This window comes from Carassius carassius, chromosome 13, assembly GCF_963082965.1.
Source record: "Carassius carassius chromosome 13, fCarCar2.1, whole genome shotgun sequence".
Taxonomy (NCBI): Eukaryota; Metazoa; Chordata; class Actinopteri; order Cypriniformes; family Cyprinidae; genus Carassius; species Carassius carassius.
This window is the reverse complement of record NC_081767.1, coordinates 18269789-18284342: the sequence shown is the minus strand read 5'-3', so window position 1 is coordinate 18284342 and position 14554 is coordinate 18269789. Positions and strand designations below refer to the sequence as shown.

Here is a 14554-nt window from a genome sequence, read left to right as displayed (position 1 = left end):
AGAAAAAGGATGAAATGAATAAATAATAATAATGATGATAATAAAAAGGCACAAAAATGCATCAAACCAAGTATTAATTACTGTACATGAAAGATCTCATCATATTTCCTCAAAATAAATAAAGACATTTTTTGTTATTAATTAATCTTAGTGATTTGGTTAAATGTTCTACTTCACATAAGAAATCTATAAGTATTTTTTTTTCTTACGAAATCTCTGTTTGTGAAAATATAAATTTGCCACAGGGATAAGAATTTATATATTACCCATTCAACGACGTGACAGTCGGACAGAAAACAGTGTAACACGACCAACGCACCAATCCCGCTCTTCTCTACAATAGCCAATGAGAAAGAGCTTTGGTACTCGCGTGCGCGGTACAGACAACCAATCGGCAGGTTCGCCGGGAGACCAGCTGCTGTCCGTCCGATCGAATTATTAAATAGGACGGTTTTCAGGCAGAAGTTGCACGTTCTTTTTGTGTTCTGGTTTCTTATTTAACTGTGTGGTTAGCTGAAGCTCGCTTAATGGTTGTGAGTAAATGTTTGTTTTTGGTTATTTGATCAATAGTAAATTTCTCCGAATAGTAAAATTGTAATTAGTGATTAAATTAATTGACAAGCGAACTCAATAACGTTAGCTCCCGTTTGAAACAACGCGCCAGGTCACTCATTCACGGATTTAAAGCGCAATTTAATGTAAAAACAAACGTATTTCTTTCTTCTCCAAGACGTTTATGTTAACAGATTGTTTCTGCCATGTGCACTATAAGAGTTTTATTATTGTTATTATTATTATTATGCAAGTTGGGATTAATATCGGTGTTTTTCTTTCCAGAGTCATGACGAACCAGGAGATGCGGTTAAATCACACTATTTACATCAACAACTTGAATGAAAAGATCAAAAAAGATGGTATGGTTCTGTTTGGTTTGAATCAAACGATTTTTGTGGTGTTCATGCTGCAAACTTTTTTCCCTCTTCTTTCATTAGAACTGAAGAAGTCGTTGTATGCTATATTCTCCCAGTTTGGACAAATTTTGGACATCCTTGTCTCTCCTTCACTGAAGATGAGGGGGCAGGCCTTCGTGATCTTCAAGGAGATCAACAGTGCTTCCAGCGCACTCCGCTCTATGCAAGGCTTTCCCTTTTATGATAAACCTATGGTAAGATCTGTGATGATTTATATATACACAGTCCTAATACTAATACTTTTAAATTGATGTTTTTAAGCCAAGAAATGTGTGATCTGAACTAAAATGCTCTGAAAATCTATTCACAGCGTATTCAGTATGCAAAGCAGGACTCTGATATCATTGCAAAAATGAAGGGCACATATGTGGAGCGAGACCGTAAGAAAGAGAAGAAAAAGCCTAAAGCCCCTGAAGCAGGTGCTGGGAAAAAGGCTTCTGCTGCCATGGCCGGAGTACCTGCAGCCATGCCTGTTAGTATGTTAGACTCCATTGTGGTCTATTTTCAAGCAGTAATGGATCTGATTTATTTATTGGTCATTTACAGGGAATGCCACCCCTGAGCCAAGCCCCTCGTATGATGTCAATGCCTGGTCAGCCTCCCTACATGCCTCCCCATGGCATGATGCCGCCTCCTGGTATGGCACCTGGGCAGATGCCTCCAGGTCAGATGATGCCAGGACAAATGCCCGGCCAGATGCCACAGCAGGTATGTAATAAAACTGGAATGGAGACTAGATTTAGTTTATGTAGTATGATTGGGTCAATAGACGATGCCGTCGACCATCCCCGATTGTTGACAGATATCACGATGTTGAGCCGGCATCATGATTTTCATAACCCCAACCCCTGCACCCACAAAATACATCCTAATCAATCACACTCTGTCGCCCAGTGCAATGCATGCTTAATAATGAAGTTGTTCCTGATCACAATACAAATTAAAGTCAAAACAGTTCAGTGAACACTATTTAAACCGTAAAGATTTTATTGTGCAAAAAATGGCAAACGAATTATAGCCTAGATGTTTTACTTGCGCTAAACAAAGCATACAAAAACGGCAACAAAAGCTTTCAAAGTATACTCAACTGTGTATGAGCGCAGACAGACGAGCCCGACACATGCACATTAGTGGTCGAACGATATGTTTTTTTTTTTTTTTTTTTTTTTTTTTTGACTGCCGATATTTTGGAAAGCAGGGGGTCCTATATAAAACAGATATAATTTTTATTATAATTATTATTAATATTTAAGAAATTTGAAATCATTTGCCAATGGATTAAAAAAATAAATGTGTAAAAGAAACATGCTTATACTTTAGATGACCATATTTTTCACAAATAAATATTTAATAAAAATATAATTCAAAGGAAAGTACACATTGTAAGCAACAGGGCACTCAGTAGTCTGGGAAGTTTGTGTGCATTGGGAATCAGATTTTTCAATTAAAGGAAGGGTAACACTCATTTTACATACAGTGAGCAAATGCATAAAGCGCAGCAGGAGTTTTAAGTGTAAAGCATTGTTCACACGGCCCATTGTCACACAGAGAACATGCGATCATGCTGGATAAAAATGCACACTTCACAAGATCTCACAGCTGGATTTGACTAAGTTTGCAATGTTTTTTAAATGTTCATTAGTCATTCAAAGATTTGTTTAAATTATATAAATGTGCATTTGCATAATGCTGACGGCAAACAAGAAATTATTATAATGTTTGCCTTTCTATCACTAATAGGCCTAAAATAAAAGCAATCGTCATAATTTCTGTATAAATTAATTTCTTTAACCGTTTAATCTGATTATTAGATAGAGTTCTATCTGTGTTAGACAGAACTGTTAACAATGACGACAAACAAGAGTGTGAGCACTGTGTGCACTCAGGTGCTGGCGCTCTCAGCAACGTCAAAATAAAAGCAGAAAACGTATTGGCCGATGCCGATATTTGAAAAATGAAAAATATCAGTTGACTTATCAGTGTGCACTCAGAATAACAACAAAATGTTGCACATTTTTAAAATAAATAAAGAAAACAGAATGTGATTTCTGCTGTCTTGGTCTGTGAAATTCTTGCCTTATTACAGACATAAAAAATGTATCTATAGGGAGTGAAATGTTTAAATGAACCAATTCAAATAGAAAACAAATATTCTCCGATTATGTAATCCGTGTGAAACCTGCATACAGGTGCATCCACAGCGGAGAATCAAAACTGTAAAGCTTTTGCATAATAAAGAAAACTTTGTGAACATTGGATCATATCAAAGTGAACCGAAACATTATTTTTTTTTCCTTACTCTTCGTTAATCAGTTAATGATTTATTTAAGTGGAATATATTGTGTATAGGCCTATTTATTTCTTTTAACGTATATGGTTTTCTCCTGTTTTTTTTTTTTTTTTTCATAAAAGCGCTGCAGGTGTGTGATGTGACGTTGTGTGTCAATCGATGTTCTATACTTTTCTGTGTTTTAAAAATGCAAAACAAGCTGCAGATTAACCTGCCATTAATTTGCACTTAAATGCAGGCCTAATGACAGTTCATGACCAACATTTAAAAAACTCATTTCATGGCATTGCCATTGTAACTTACCTATGATGAATTAACAGCTGAGCGCGGGCTTTTTAAAAATATATATATATATATATATATATATATATATATATATATAAGATGTATGATTTATTTGTTAACATTTAAACTTACTGTAATTTGCTGCTGTAATAACTTATTTTTATGTTTTTCACACAAAGTAGATCTGATTGGTACGGTAGAGCATCTAAACATTTGTTTGAATTTGAAAGTGCAGGCTTTTTTTCATATTAGTAAATAAAACACACCATTTATTTGATTGAATATTGTAGTTTGCAGAAATTTCAGTGCACCACTTTGATTAACATTTTGTCTGTAGGTGTCAGAAAACCCTCCCAACCACATCCTGTTTCTCACCAATCTCCCCGAGGAGACGAACGAGCTCATGCTGTCTATGCTGTTCAACCAGTGAGTGTTTGTTTGTTTTGGTTCAGAAATGCTATTGAACCGTGTTCTGTGGGGTGCTGGTAAAGTCATTTTAAAATATTTGATCATCTTTTGCCGATTATGAAGCTGCATTCTTCTCATAGGTTTCCTGGATTCAAAGAAGTCCGTCTCGTCCCTGGTCGCCACGACATCGCCTTTGTGGAGTTTGATAATGAGGTGCAGGCGGGTGCAGCCAGAGAAGCTTTGCAAGGCTTTAAGATCACACAGAGCAATGCAATGAAAATCTCATTTGCAAAGAAATAACACTTGTGTACATGCAGCTTCTATGATAAATGACAGTTATACACAGCCTAAACTGTTCCAAGTGGATTCTAAATGCAGGCCGGTTTAATGGCTGTGAATAGATTACACACACGCCATCCAAAAGAAAAAGTCCAAAGGGGACATGTACATTTTTATTTGATGTGACTTGCCTAGCTGTGCCCGTTAGATTTGTATTGCACAATGCCAGGTAAGGATTGAATGGAAAGGTTTACCCCCTCCCCCTTCTCCACTTTTATTCCCTTTCCTGAGATGGGTGGCTTTGGTGAGTTTGTAAGTATGCAGGTTGTTTTATTATTTTTTTTCTAATACCAGTTAAGTCTTCAGAAGCATTGCACCCAGAGTCTGGTTCCCAGACATTGTACCTGGAGCTTTGTTTTGATTAAATCACAATATTTTACATGTTGCTTTCTGCTAATTTTTTCCCTTCACATGGGGTTTGAGATTTGTTCTTCGTGTTCTATTTGAGTAGTGGGCTGCTCACATGCAGCTAGAGTAGAGCCACACAATTATTGGCTTTTATGGAACACATTCATTATATATTTTTGAAAGTCTCTTATGTTTGCCAAGACATTAAAATAACTTCTATTTTAAAAATACTTTTATACAGAAAAGTTGCATTGATGTGATGCGTTGGAATTGCCAGTGAAGACATTTTATAATTTTACAAAAACATTTCCAATGAATGCTGAATCATGAAAACAATGCATCACTGTTTCCACAAAAATATTAAGCAGCAAAAAAAAAATTAAACTGACAATAAGAGCCATTGATAATAACTGAGGGCCAAATTGGCATATTAGAATGATTTATGAAAGATCAAGTGATACTGAAGACTGGATTAATGCCATCACATGAATGGTTTAAAAAGTATTAAAATAGACAACTTTTAAACTTTATTATTATTTTTAACAACAACAAAAAAATACATCCGTAGGGAGAATCAAAAAAAAGAAATATATGAATCACATCAGGCCGCATCAGTTTCTATTTCTTGACAACAATTTACTGTTTCAGTCTACGTTTTCATGACAGTTGTTCTTGTTCACAAGCTTTTAGAAGTAATTCAGCTCATCCTAACAGCAGTCAAGATTTCCCTTGAAACTTCACCATATAGTTCAGAAGGATGTCAGCCATGAGCCTGTCATTCTTTAGTGTGGGACCACATGGGACCAGCACCAGTCCTTGTTACTTGGCCTTGTCTGTCACTCATCCTTTTGAAGTAGAAGCCAGCAAGCTCCAGGGATCTTCTCCTCTCATCTCCGTGACCGTCTACATCTAAACCGGCATTTGGTCAGGGAGATGTGGGGACGATCATTCCTTTGACATCAAACACTCAAAAATCCTTAAAGCATAAGCAGCCTCAATCATGTCTACATAAGTGTTTGTGGCACTCTTTGTAGGTGATGCTTCAGGTCTTAATTCTGGTTACTAAGGAATTTAGTTCTTCCAACATGTTTGCCTGTTACTCAAACTCAACTGTATAACCCCAAAATTAAAAGTGAATGAAAAACATTTTGCTTTGTAATACAATGAATTCTGTCCAGATGGAATGAGTTATATCAGGGATTCCCAAACATTTTTCGTCAGTCACACTGCCATGACAAAATATTTACTTAAGATATATTTATAGATTTCACTAATTAAATAGATTATTTTACAGTTCTCTGGGTTACGGTAATGCTCACATGACACGCAGGTAAACAAAATATTTCAATAAAAATAAGTTCTATTTTGATTTCAAATGTTACGATTTATTTTAAACTTACATTTTTATTTAATTTATTATTAGGTTTTCATAAACTTGTGAACCCCAGTTTGGGAAACTCAGAATTAAAGGATGTTTTATGGCAATGCATTCAAAAACTCATCATAAACGGATCATCCTGCCATTTGAGCTCACACATTCACTCGCTTTAATCTCAAGTGATTTCTGTGGAAGGTAAATGAGCCTCTCATGTCCTGCAAGTCTTTGTTAGTATTGTATAAGAGGTCATTTACCCTTTCATTAAATTTGAGTGACTCTGGACTGTCAGCTGTAAAAAAGAGTCGGCCTTGTGTTGTGACCTAAATGACTAGATCAGTGTTTTTCTGTGTACAACTTGCATTCTTCTGCAGTTTTCCCAAGCCTCTGCACACTCCACTGTTTTGCCTTGAGAAAAACCTGACCTTAACTGCTGCTGGTGCTGTGTATGTGTGTGTGTGTGTCGTGCAATTGGCATCATGCCTGTCTACCAACACTGCCCCTTTGAGTCCCAGAACAGACACTTCTTATGCCAGCAGTGTGTGGGAAACAGCTGTCCCCACGCTGATCATCCGACCGAGCAACAGGTTGGCTGGTTCGAGAAAACTACACTGTGCCTTGTCCTACGCCTGCACATCTACCTCCAAAATGGGCTGTTATGGGTTTGAGCCTAGAAATCGGTGACTATAAACTGTGTAGGTTTAGTTTATTCTTTGTTTATCTTGTATTACTTTATATCCGTTCCAAATTATGAGCAAATATGAGGATGGTCTAATAATTAGTGATTAATTAGACTCTAATTGCTCAGAGGGACTGGCTCTCCAAGGAGTCCAGCAGATGGAGACATTTACTGTTGTGTTTACGGTTGTACGGTTGCTTGTAAGGTTTGTAGTCTAGCTGTTCTCATTCTTCTCAGGGGCGGATTGGTTCTCTGCCTTAGGAGATGCGCAATATAAAGGCTGTCATCTTTGTTTTTAATTGAAACGTTTGTTAAGGGAATGTCACTCACGTAGCAGACTGGACAAATATTAATAAGTTTTATTCTTTAAGGAGCCCTCAAAAGAGTATCTGTCACTGCTGGTAGTTTGTCTATGCCGTAATTTAATGAAGTAACTTACTGACGAAAAAATACCTCGTCAGAACACGGCTGTACAGGTAATTCCCGCCAACAGCTGAAAATTCGAACGGATACATAAACGATGCCATGATCTCTGAACAGCTCTCTCCGCGTGGCTTTAGAGTCAGAGTAGCAATATATCGCGAGAGCGATTAAAATTCGAGGTCAGCGCCACTCTATGCTAATCGCAGCCGGACTTTAAGAGCCCACTGTTCTGACCACGGGTCACTCTACTCTGGGAAATAACCGGTTTTCAGGGATGTGCCCGTCAGCAACTAGTCCATTCCGTCGCGAATGGGGGAGGAAACGGGATCGTGTCAATTAAATGGCTCTTTATATTTTCAGCATAAAGCGGATGCTTTGTGTTGTAGTAACTGCCTCCATTGCCTATCCACAGTGGAAAGTTCACTGGTCCCCTTTATGGAGAGCTGCGAAGTGATGCCGATATGCAGGCTATGCGTTTAATTTCCAGATGTCCGGTTTATAGGCGGACCTGATTTAAAATTATGCCTGGTCAGCTGAAAAGTGGTCAAAACCCCTATAAAACCGGGGTCTGTAAACAAAACAGACTACACACTAGTTGTTATTTTTATAGGCTAAAAGTAGCCTACTCCAGAAATTAAACTGGTTCCTTTTTTTGAATGAACTGTAGACAGTACACCCTCGATGTGTGTGGTCCTCAATAACAAATCTTACTGTAAACACAAAAATATTCCATCTTTTTTTAAATGTTCAAACATCCGTGGACATTTTGGATGCAATAGTGCTCCAAAAACAGTATTTGGCATCCAAACCTCTAGTTCGAGCAGGTTTATTGCTTTGTCCTCCTCACCCAATGACATGATGATTAGGTCAGAAAGCATGCCACTTCCACTTTTGGCCTATGATGTGATAACAAGCCGGAGGTAATGTAAATGTGCATGAGTATTGAATGGAACAGCCTCTGTCTGTATATTGTCTGGCCTCTGACGGGGCTTTTAATTAGTGCCGCAGCACTTTGATCATGCTCAGAGATTAAGTGAAGCTGCCATGGGAGTACACATGAAAAGAAGCCTTACTGAGAATTTCCAGACCAATGCATTATGGGATAGCGTAGTTTCACAATTTATTTGTTACAAATGATAACTGTGTACTATGACTTCATAAAAAAGACTGGCATAGAATCGGAGTGATCTTGTTTGTGGCATGGCAGATAATGGGTCTTTCTCTGTCATTTATAAACTGTAATTGTTTAAAAAAAGATGGGGTGTTAGGCTGTTGAGATTAATTAACCTTTATGCATCATATGTATGCATAAAGACCATGTTATACAGTAATACAGGGAGCTGAACTGCATCAGTTTATCCAGTTTGGAAATCACCATTTTTTACATAATTTATAATTATTCTCTGACTTCCGGTAATGCATGTGAAATGAAAGAACTGTTTAATTTGATGTATCCACACAAGCTTTCTATCTACATTCCAGCAAACAAAATATGTTCTAAGAACATTTTGCTAATGTTCCCATTAAAGTATTATAAAATGGAAAAATCCATTTTTTTTTTATGTTTTAAAAACTTTATCCTTGTTTACGGGAAGATTCGATTTCCAAACAATATTGGTAGGAATGTTACTTTTGAATGTTCTTGGAATGTTCTGAACCCACTATAACCTTCAGAAAAGGCAAACATCCACTTAACCGGTTCAGAAATATAAAAACCCTTATGAAACAAAAATATATTGCAGTATATTGGAAAATATCATGTAATATATTAGGCATATATTCTTATATATGGGATTTAATATTTCTTTTTTCCAATATTTTGCAATATATTGAAAGCGGCAATCATTTGTATATTTTGAAATATATTATATAATATATGTATCATCAATATATTATTCAATGTATTCAAATATATAATTTATTAGAAAATAAAAAGGGAAAATAATATATTACAATATATCACAATATTTTTTAAGAAATATATTGGTAAATATATTTTCCTTTCGTAAGGGAACAACTTTAAATTAATAATGTATTAATGAAATTTGTATGCTAATGATTTGACAACAACTTTGAACTTAGAGAGAATCTTGCCAGAATAGGCAAAGTTCTGAGAAAGATCCCTGCTAGCTGAGATATTAAACATCCACTGAATAACAACAACAACATCAAAGTTTTGCTGGATAAAATTACAACAATTGCTTCAACTTTTTACAATTAATCGGTTTACTTTTTCTCAACTGAAAAAAAAAACAGTGTGACTAAAATCTAATTTCTATAGTCAACTGAAACTAAAAATGCACTTTCAACCAAATAATATATTTATCACATATTATGACAATCTATTTGGTTTAACAAATTTGTACATATTTTAAAATCAAATTCTCAGATGAATAGAAATCTAAATTGTAAGCAATTTCTTCACCTTTAGAATGTGATTTTACTAAAGGTCACTGCATTACAGTTTGGAAAAATGTAAACTTCTCACACTCTTGAGAGTCAAATATTTTAAAATGTTTATTACATCACAGTGAAATCTTCAACACTCTTTGGCATAATTTTCACTGTTAGCATTGCATAGAAATTTGAGGAAGAATTTACAACAGTTAATAGTGAACATGGCATGGCTTAATAAAAGCATAACATTCCAAAATAGAATGTTCATCCAAGAAATTTAACGTCATATGACTTCCACATTTCAGATTACCTTGCAGTAACTTGAAAATAAAATAAATTAAATTAAATAAAAAAAGCTTTGTTTTTCAGGGAAATCATCATCATAATCATCATTTAGTCTTACTTTAGAGCTGTTAAGCCCTGCCAAACAGGGCTGCTTTTTTGTACCTGCAGATCTTACCATCATCTAAGAGGAAAATTGTAAAACGGTCAGAATTGTGTATTTCTCCTGGACTTTGACACTCACTTTGTCATGTGTTTTTAGAGTTGTTGTTATGTTTATCTATTTGTGATACATGTATCTGTTTCCAGTTTTATTTGCAGTTTTATTTCATTTATTATTGACTCATTTTTGGATATAGGCTAGCTAATATTTGAAATGGATGGTGACTTGATTATCACAATAAATTCAGACACTGATTTTTAATCGTTTTCTATTAGTATAATTTGGGTTAACAGCAGCACCCCTGACCTTCCATGAATGATAGAGTCATATTTGTCTGTTACAAACTTAAGTAGATGGGAAACATATCTATATTATTTTCAAGTTAGAGACAGGTGACGGATATTCCCAGGCGGAGGACACACCCTCTACCGACAACTTCACTGCTGGTGCGTCCCACGGGGATGCGCGGTCTCGCTCTCATCACTCGCCGTTTGAAACGTTTTGCTTTGGGAGGACATCGGTAAAGAGATGAGAGAAAAGAGCTGCTTTTAGAGAGTGGGAAAGTCAATGGGATAAAAGCTCAAGTCAGGTCAGCAGGTCGAACATTCAAAGCTTCTTTAGAGTAGCAGGTGGAAGGAGGAAGAGCTAGAGGAGGAGGAAACACCTTGGACTCGGAGTGTGGAAAGATCTCAGTGGTTTTATCATTTACGTGTGCCACATTGACTTTGCTCGTTTTCACGCTGTGTCTTCATGATGGACTCATGGACAGTGTAAAGAAAGCGTCACCAAACGGGGAAAGGCTGTTCCGTACGCACAGAACAAGTGCGAAAATGTCTCCAATGAGAATGGATAGAGACCGAAAGAGTTGGCACTCCTGGGAGAGATCGAGTACGGTCAGGAAGAGTGCTGGAAGGGGGATGATAAGGGATGTAAAGCGCGGACCTCACTGGAGCGCGATCTTCAAGCTCGCGCTCGCGCTCGCTCTGCACCCGCAGGTAAGTCGCCGATCATGCGCTGTTTTCAGCCCGCTTTGACTTTCTTTCCACGGTTGTTTTCTCTCGGTGGTAAGTGTTGTTCTTACTTTAGAGCTGTTTACGAGTGGTTTGCACCAGTGTGCGAATCATTAAGCGGCTTTCATGCGGCTGAACTTTTTTGAACAATTTCTGTCAGTCGTTTTTCTGGGCGCTGTCAGTTGGGGTTCATCTCGCGCAAACAAACACTAAGCGTAAACTTATTAAACAAATCTGGAGGATTTTTGAGATACATTCGTGTAGTGGCGTGGCAAGTAACGTTATAATGACATTCATTTTGTTTTTGTTAATATATCGTCCGATACAGACGGCGTCCGCTTTGATGTTGCTATGGTTGTTCTCCAGCGAACACATTTAGCAAATTCCAAGTAATTTGTAAACATTTGCGATTCTTGATATTATATTAAAAGCCAATGGATACTTTAAACACACTCTCCTGCTTCTGCATCGTTATTTAGGAGGTTTAACCCTGAATGAGGTGGTGTGGAACCCCCATAATTCCGTTTTACACCTTTGTGGATGAGAGACCATCCACCTGTTGTTCCTTCTTTCTTTGTTGCGCGCTGCACTTGTCGCCCTTTGGGGCGTGTTGCCTGGTTTTTCACGCAGATATTAAAGTCTCATGTCAGCTTTGCTTCATATATAACAATATATCTGACGCACACGCCAGTTTGTTATCGCATAGCTTTAAGACTATTAACTCTGAAACTGGAGAAATGAAAAACAGGCTCAGCATATTTGGTGCCCTGGCTTATTTGTACAAGAAAGCATCATTTTGCTCCAGTATAAATGACAGTGTTTTTCTGTTTAGAGCAAGGGTTATTTGTAATTTCATTATGTTTACATCAGGCAGTAAAGTAGCAGCCATGGAGATTTTATAAAGAGAAATGGGTCTCTTTAGGCATCTGATTTTGCTTTCGTTTGCATTCCCAGAAAACATTCAGTGACTCTAATTATGCTGATCCATTTGTACCACTCAAATGGCTTAGCTGTATTTAGAGAACACATATCATCATTTGATTTTTAAAATATGAATCTCTGTTATGGTTTGATAAAGGCTGCTCTGTTTAAAACCATTTGGCATTAAAACCAAGGCAAATCATTGCTGAATCTACTCCCAATGCTACACATCCCACCCCAGCCACTTATTGTTCCAGGCTTTGAGGTCTCTGCTGGGGTTTTGTGGAGATGACACCTCACCAGCTGTGGAGGGCAGATCCTGGGGATGGGAACCCTTTGAGTGCAGAAAGTGCATGTGTGTTCTGGCGGGTTTTTGCTGGATGAACATACCTGTCCTGACACAGAGGGCATGTGAAAAATGCTAGTGTTTTGGTTCTGTCGTTTTTGCAGCATGAACTTTGGTTTTTGAATGCTTTGATGGTTCTTGGAAAACCGAAAGCCTGTATGTTGCAGAAGGTTCTACAGGGAAAATCTTTTGTAATTATTTTATGTTATTGTCAAAAGAGACGAGGAGGGAAATTATCCACAGCTTTGTATTGTTAGTTTGGCTATAAATAACAAGACTCAACGATATGGCCCAGTAGCCTGAGATGTCACTTGACCTATTCAGGCACTGCGCTTTCTTATGAATCTTATGTTCATCAATCATGAATATGTGAACATATTATATACAGTACAGACCAAAAGTTTGGACACACCTTCTCATTCAAAGAGTTTTCTTTATTTTCATGACTATGAAAATTGTAGATTCACACTGAAGGCATCACAACTATGAATTAACACATGTGGAATTATATACACATAACAAAAAAGTGTGAAACAACTGAAAATATGTCATGTTCTAGGTTCTTCAAAGTAGCCACCTTTTGCTTTGATTACTGCTTTGCACACTCTTGGCATTCTCTTGATGAGCTTCAAGAGGTAGTCACCTGAAATGGTCTTCCAACAGTCTTGAAGGAGTTCCCCGAGAGATGCTTAGCACTTGTTGGCCCTTTTGCCTTCAGTCTGCGGTCCAGCTCACCCCTAAACCATCTCGATTGGGTTCAGGTCCGGTGACTGTGGAGGCCAGGTCATCTGGCGCAGCACCCCATCACTCTCCTTCTTGGTCAAATAGCCCTTGAGCCTTCAGTGTGACTCTACAATTTTCATAGTCATGAAAATAAAGAAAACTCTTTGAATGAGAAGGTGTGTTCAAACTTTTGGTCTGTACTGTATATATATATATATATACTGTATATATATAATTTTCAGCAGCCATAACTGTTACATGGTCTTCAAAATAGGGACGTAGGAATCTTTTGTAATATTTTAAATGTCTTTACTTTCACTTGTAAAAAATGCAATGTGTCCTTACTGAAGAATAATTTATTTATTTTTTTCGAAAAGATAACATTTTTATTTTTATTTTTTTGATGATGCTTGCAAAAATTGTTGCTAACTTGCAAATATCAGTATATTTTTATTACTGCTTTTATTATTGATTATATTTGTGGTAATGTACGGAACTACTGGGCCAGCTGAAAATAATCTGTTGTCCCTGGAGTAATATTGCATGTGTGCAGAAATCATGGGCTAAAGAATCAGGGCAGAAGTGTGTCAGATTGACCAGCTGTGTTTTCAGTGCTTTATAGGATACGGACTTGCACTCAGATTGTGGACTGTAGCAGTTGTTCATTAACAGTTGGAGGATAGCCATTTGAACACTACAGCCTTCCATATTAAAAGGTGAAATTAAGGATGATTCCTGGGTAAACACACAAATCAGGTATGGAGAATCAAACAGATAATGGTTACCTTTTGTATAGTTAGATAATAGTACTTTATCAGTTAGTCAGTCCATGTCTTTAAAATGTAGCTTCCCCCTAAAAAATGGACAGTAAATAGCCTATGTTTTGCAAAAATTATGTTTGCTTTAAATAGCATCATGTCTTTGTCTCTGATGTTGGATGGCAGGAGTTCAGCTTGAGTCTATGTGTGGTTTTAATGTCTCAGTATGAGCCCTGTGATGCAGCTCCACAAGAGAGACCGCTGAAATACAGGTATGTTGGGAATGACCCTGGCAGAGGACAGTGGGAGAGGAAGAAAGAGAGATGGAGAGTGATGGCCGGTGGTCTATCTGCCGAGTGTTTGATGTGTCCATGTTTTAGGAGCAGGAATGGGACAACATGCCATGATGGAACAATAGGAGGACAGTACAGCCATTCAGCGGTCCTGTTTAAACGTGGGGTCACGGGGGGAGGACAGGCACCGCTGAGTTTTACTGTCTGACCCGGCTTGGAATGTCGAATTCACAGGAGAATCAGTGTGTGTTTTTTTTTTTTTTGTGGGAGAGAGTGTGTGATGCACACCAGGATTTTTTCTTGTGCGAGCATCTTTAGGGTTTAAAATAATGTTAGAACTATTTTTAATTATCTATCTATCTATCTATCTATCTATCTATCTATCTATCTATCTATCTATCTATCTATCTATCTATCTATCTATCTATCTATCAATCTATCTATCTATCTGTCTATCTGTCTATCTATCTGTCTATCTATATATATATACTAAATAATATAATGTTACAATAATATTTACTTTCCTAAATATAAATAGTATTA

The 14554-nt window shown here is 37.1% G+C and overlaps 2 protein-coding genes across 3 annotated transcripts in view; both read left to right on the top strand.

Moving 5' to 3' along the window:
* Positions 1-380: 380 nt before the first annotated feature.
* Positions 381-4297, top strand: LOC132155644 (U1 small nuclear ribonucleoprotein A-like). 2 transcript variants are annotated; one of them, XM_059564374.1, is made up of 7 exons: positions 381-533; positions 838-914; positions 993-1165; positions 1282-1443; positions 1518-1679; positions 3884-3972; positions 4095-4297. In XM_059564374.1, exons 2-7 carry the CDS (start codon positions 842-844, stop codon positions 4252-4254), a joined length of 819 nt encoding a protein of 272 aa, XP_059420357.1. In that variant the 5' UTR covers positions 381-533; positions 838-841; the 3' UTR covers positions 4255-4297. The 2 variants fall into 2 exon arrangements, with proteins under 2 accessions (XP_059420357.1, XP_059420356.1); XM_059564373.1 differs by having other exon boundaries at positions 387-698.
* Positions 4298-10363: 6066 nt separating this feature from the next.
* LOC132156020 (protein jagged-1b-like) overlaps positions 10364-14554 on the top strand; it is a 59205-nt gene continuing 55014 nt past the window's right edge. The window contains exon 1 of the mRNA XM_059564821.1: positions 10364-10955. Within this exon, the coding sequence (XP_059420804.1) occupies positions 10722-10955 (234 nt within the window). The 5' untranslated portion in view covers positions 10364-10721. The remainder of the gene's footprint in view (positions 10956-14554) is intronic.

What these genes read in the sequence shown, in the direction of transcription:
- LOC132155644 (XM_059564374.1), top strand. Translation starts at nt 842, where the DNA reads ATGACGAACCAGGAGATGCGGTTAAATCACACTATTTACATCAACAAC. An exon ending in TGAAAAGATCAAAAAAGATG is followed by an intron (nt 915 to 992) that starts GTATGGTTCTGT and finishes TTCTTTCATTAG; the next exon opens with AACTGAAGAAGTCGTTGTAT. An exon ending in CCGGCCAGATGCCACAGCAG is followed by an intron (nt 1,680 to 3,883) that starts GTATGTAATAAA and finishes TTTTGTCTGTAG; the next exon opens with GTGTCAGAAAACCCTCCCAA.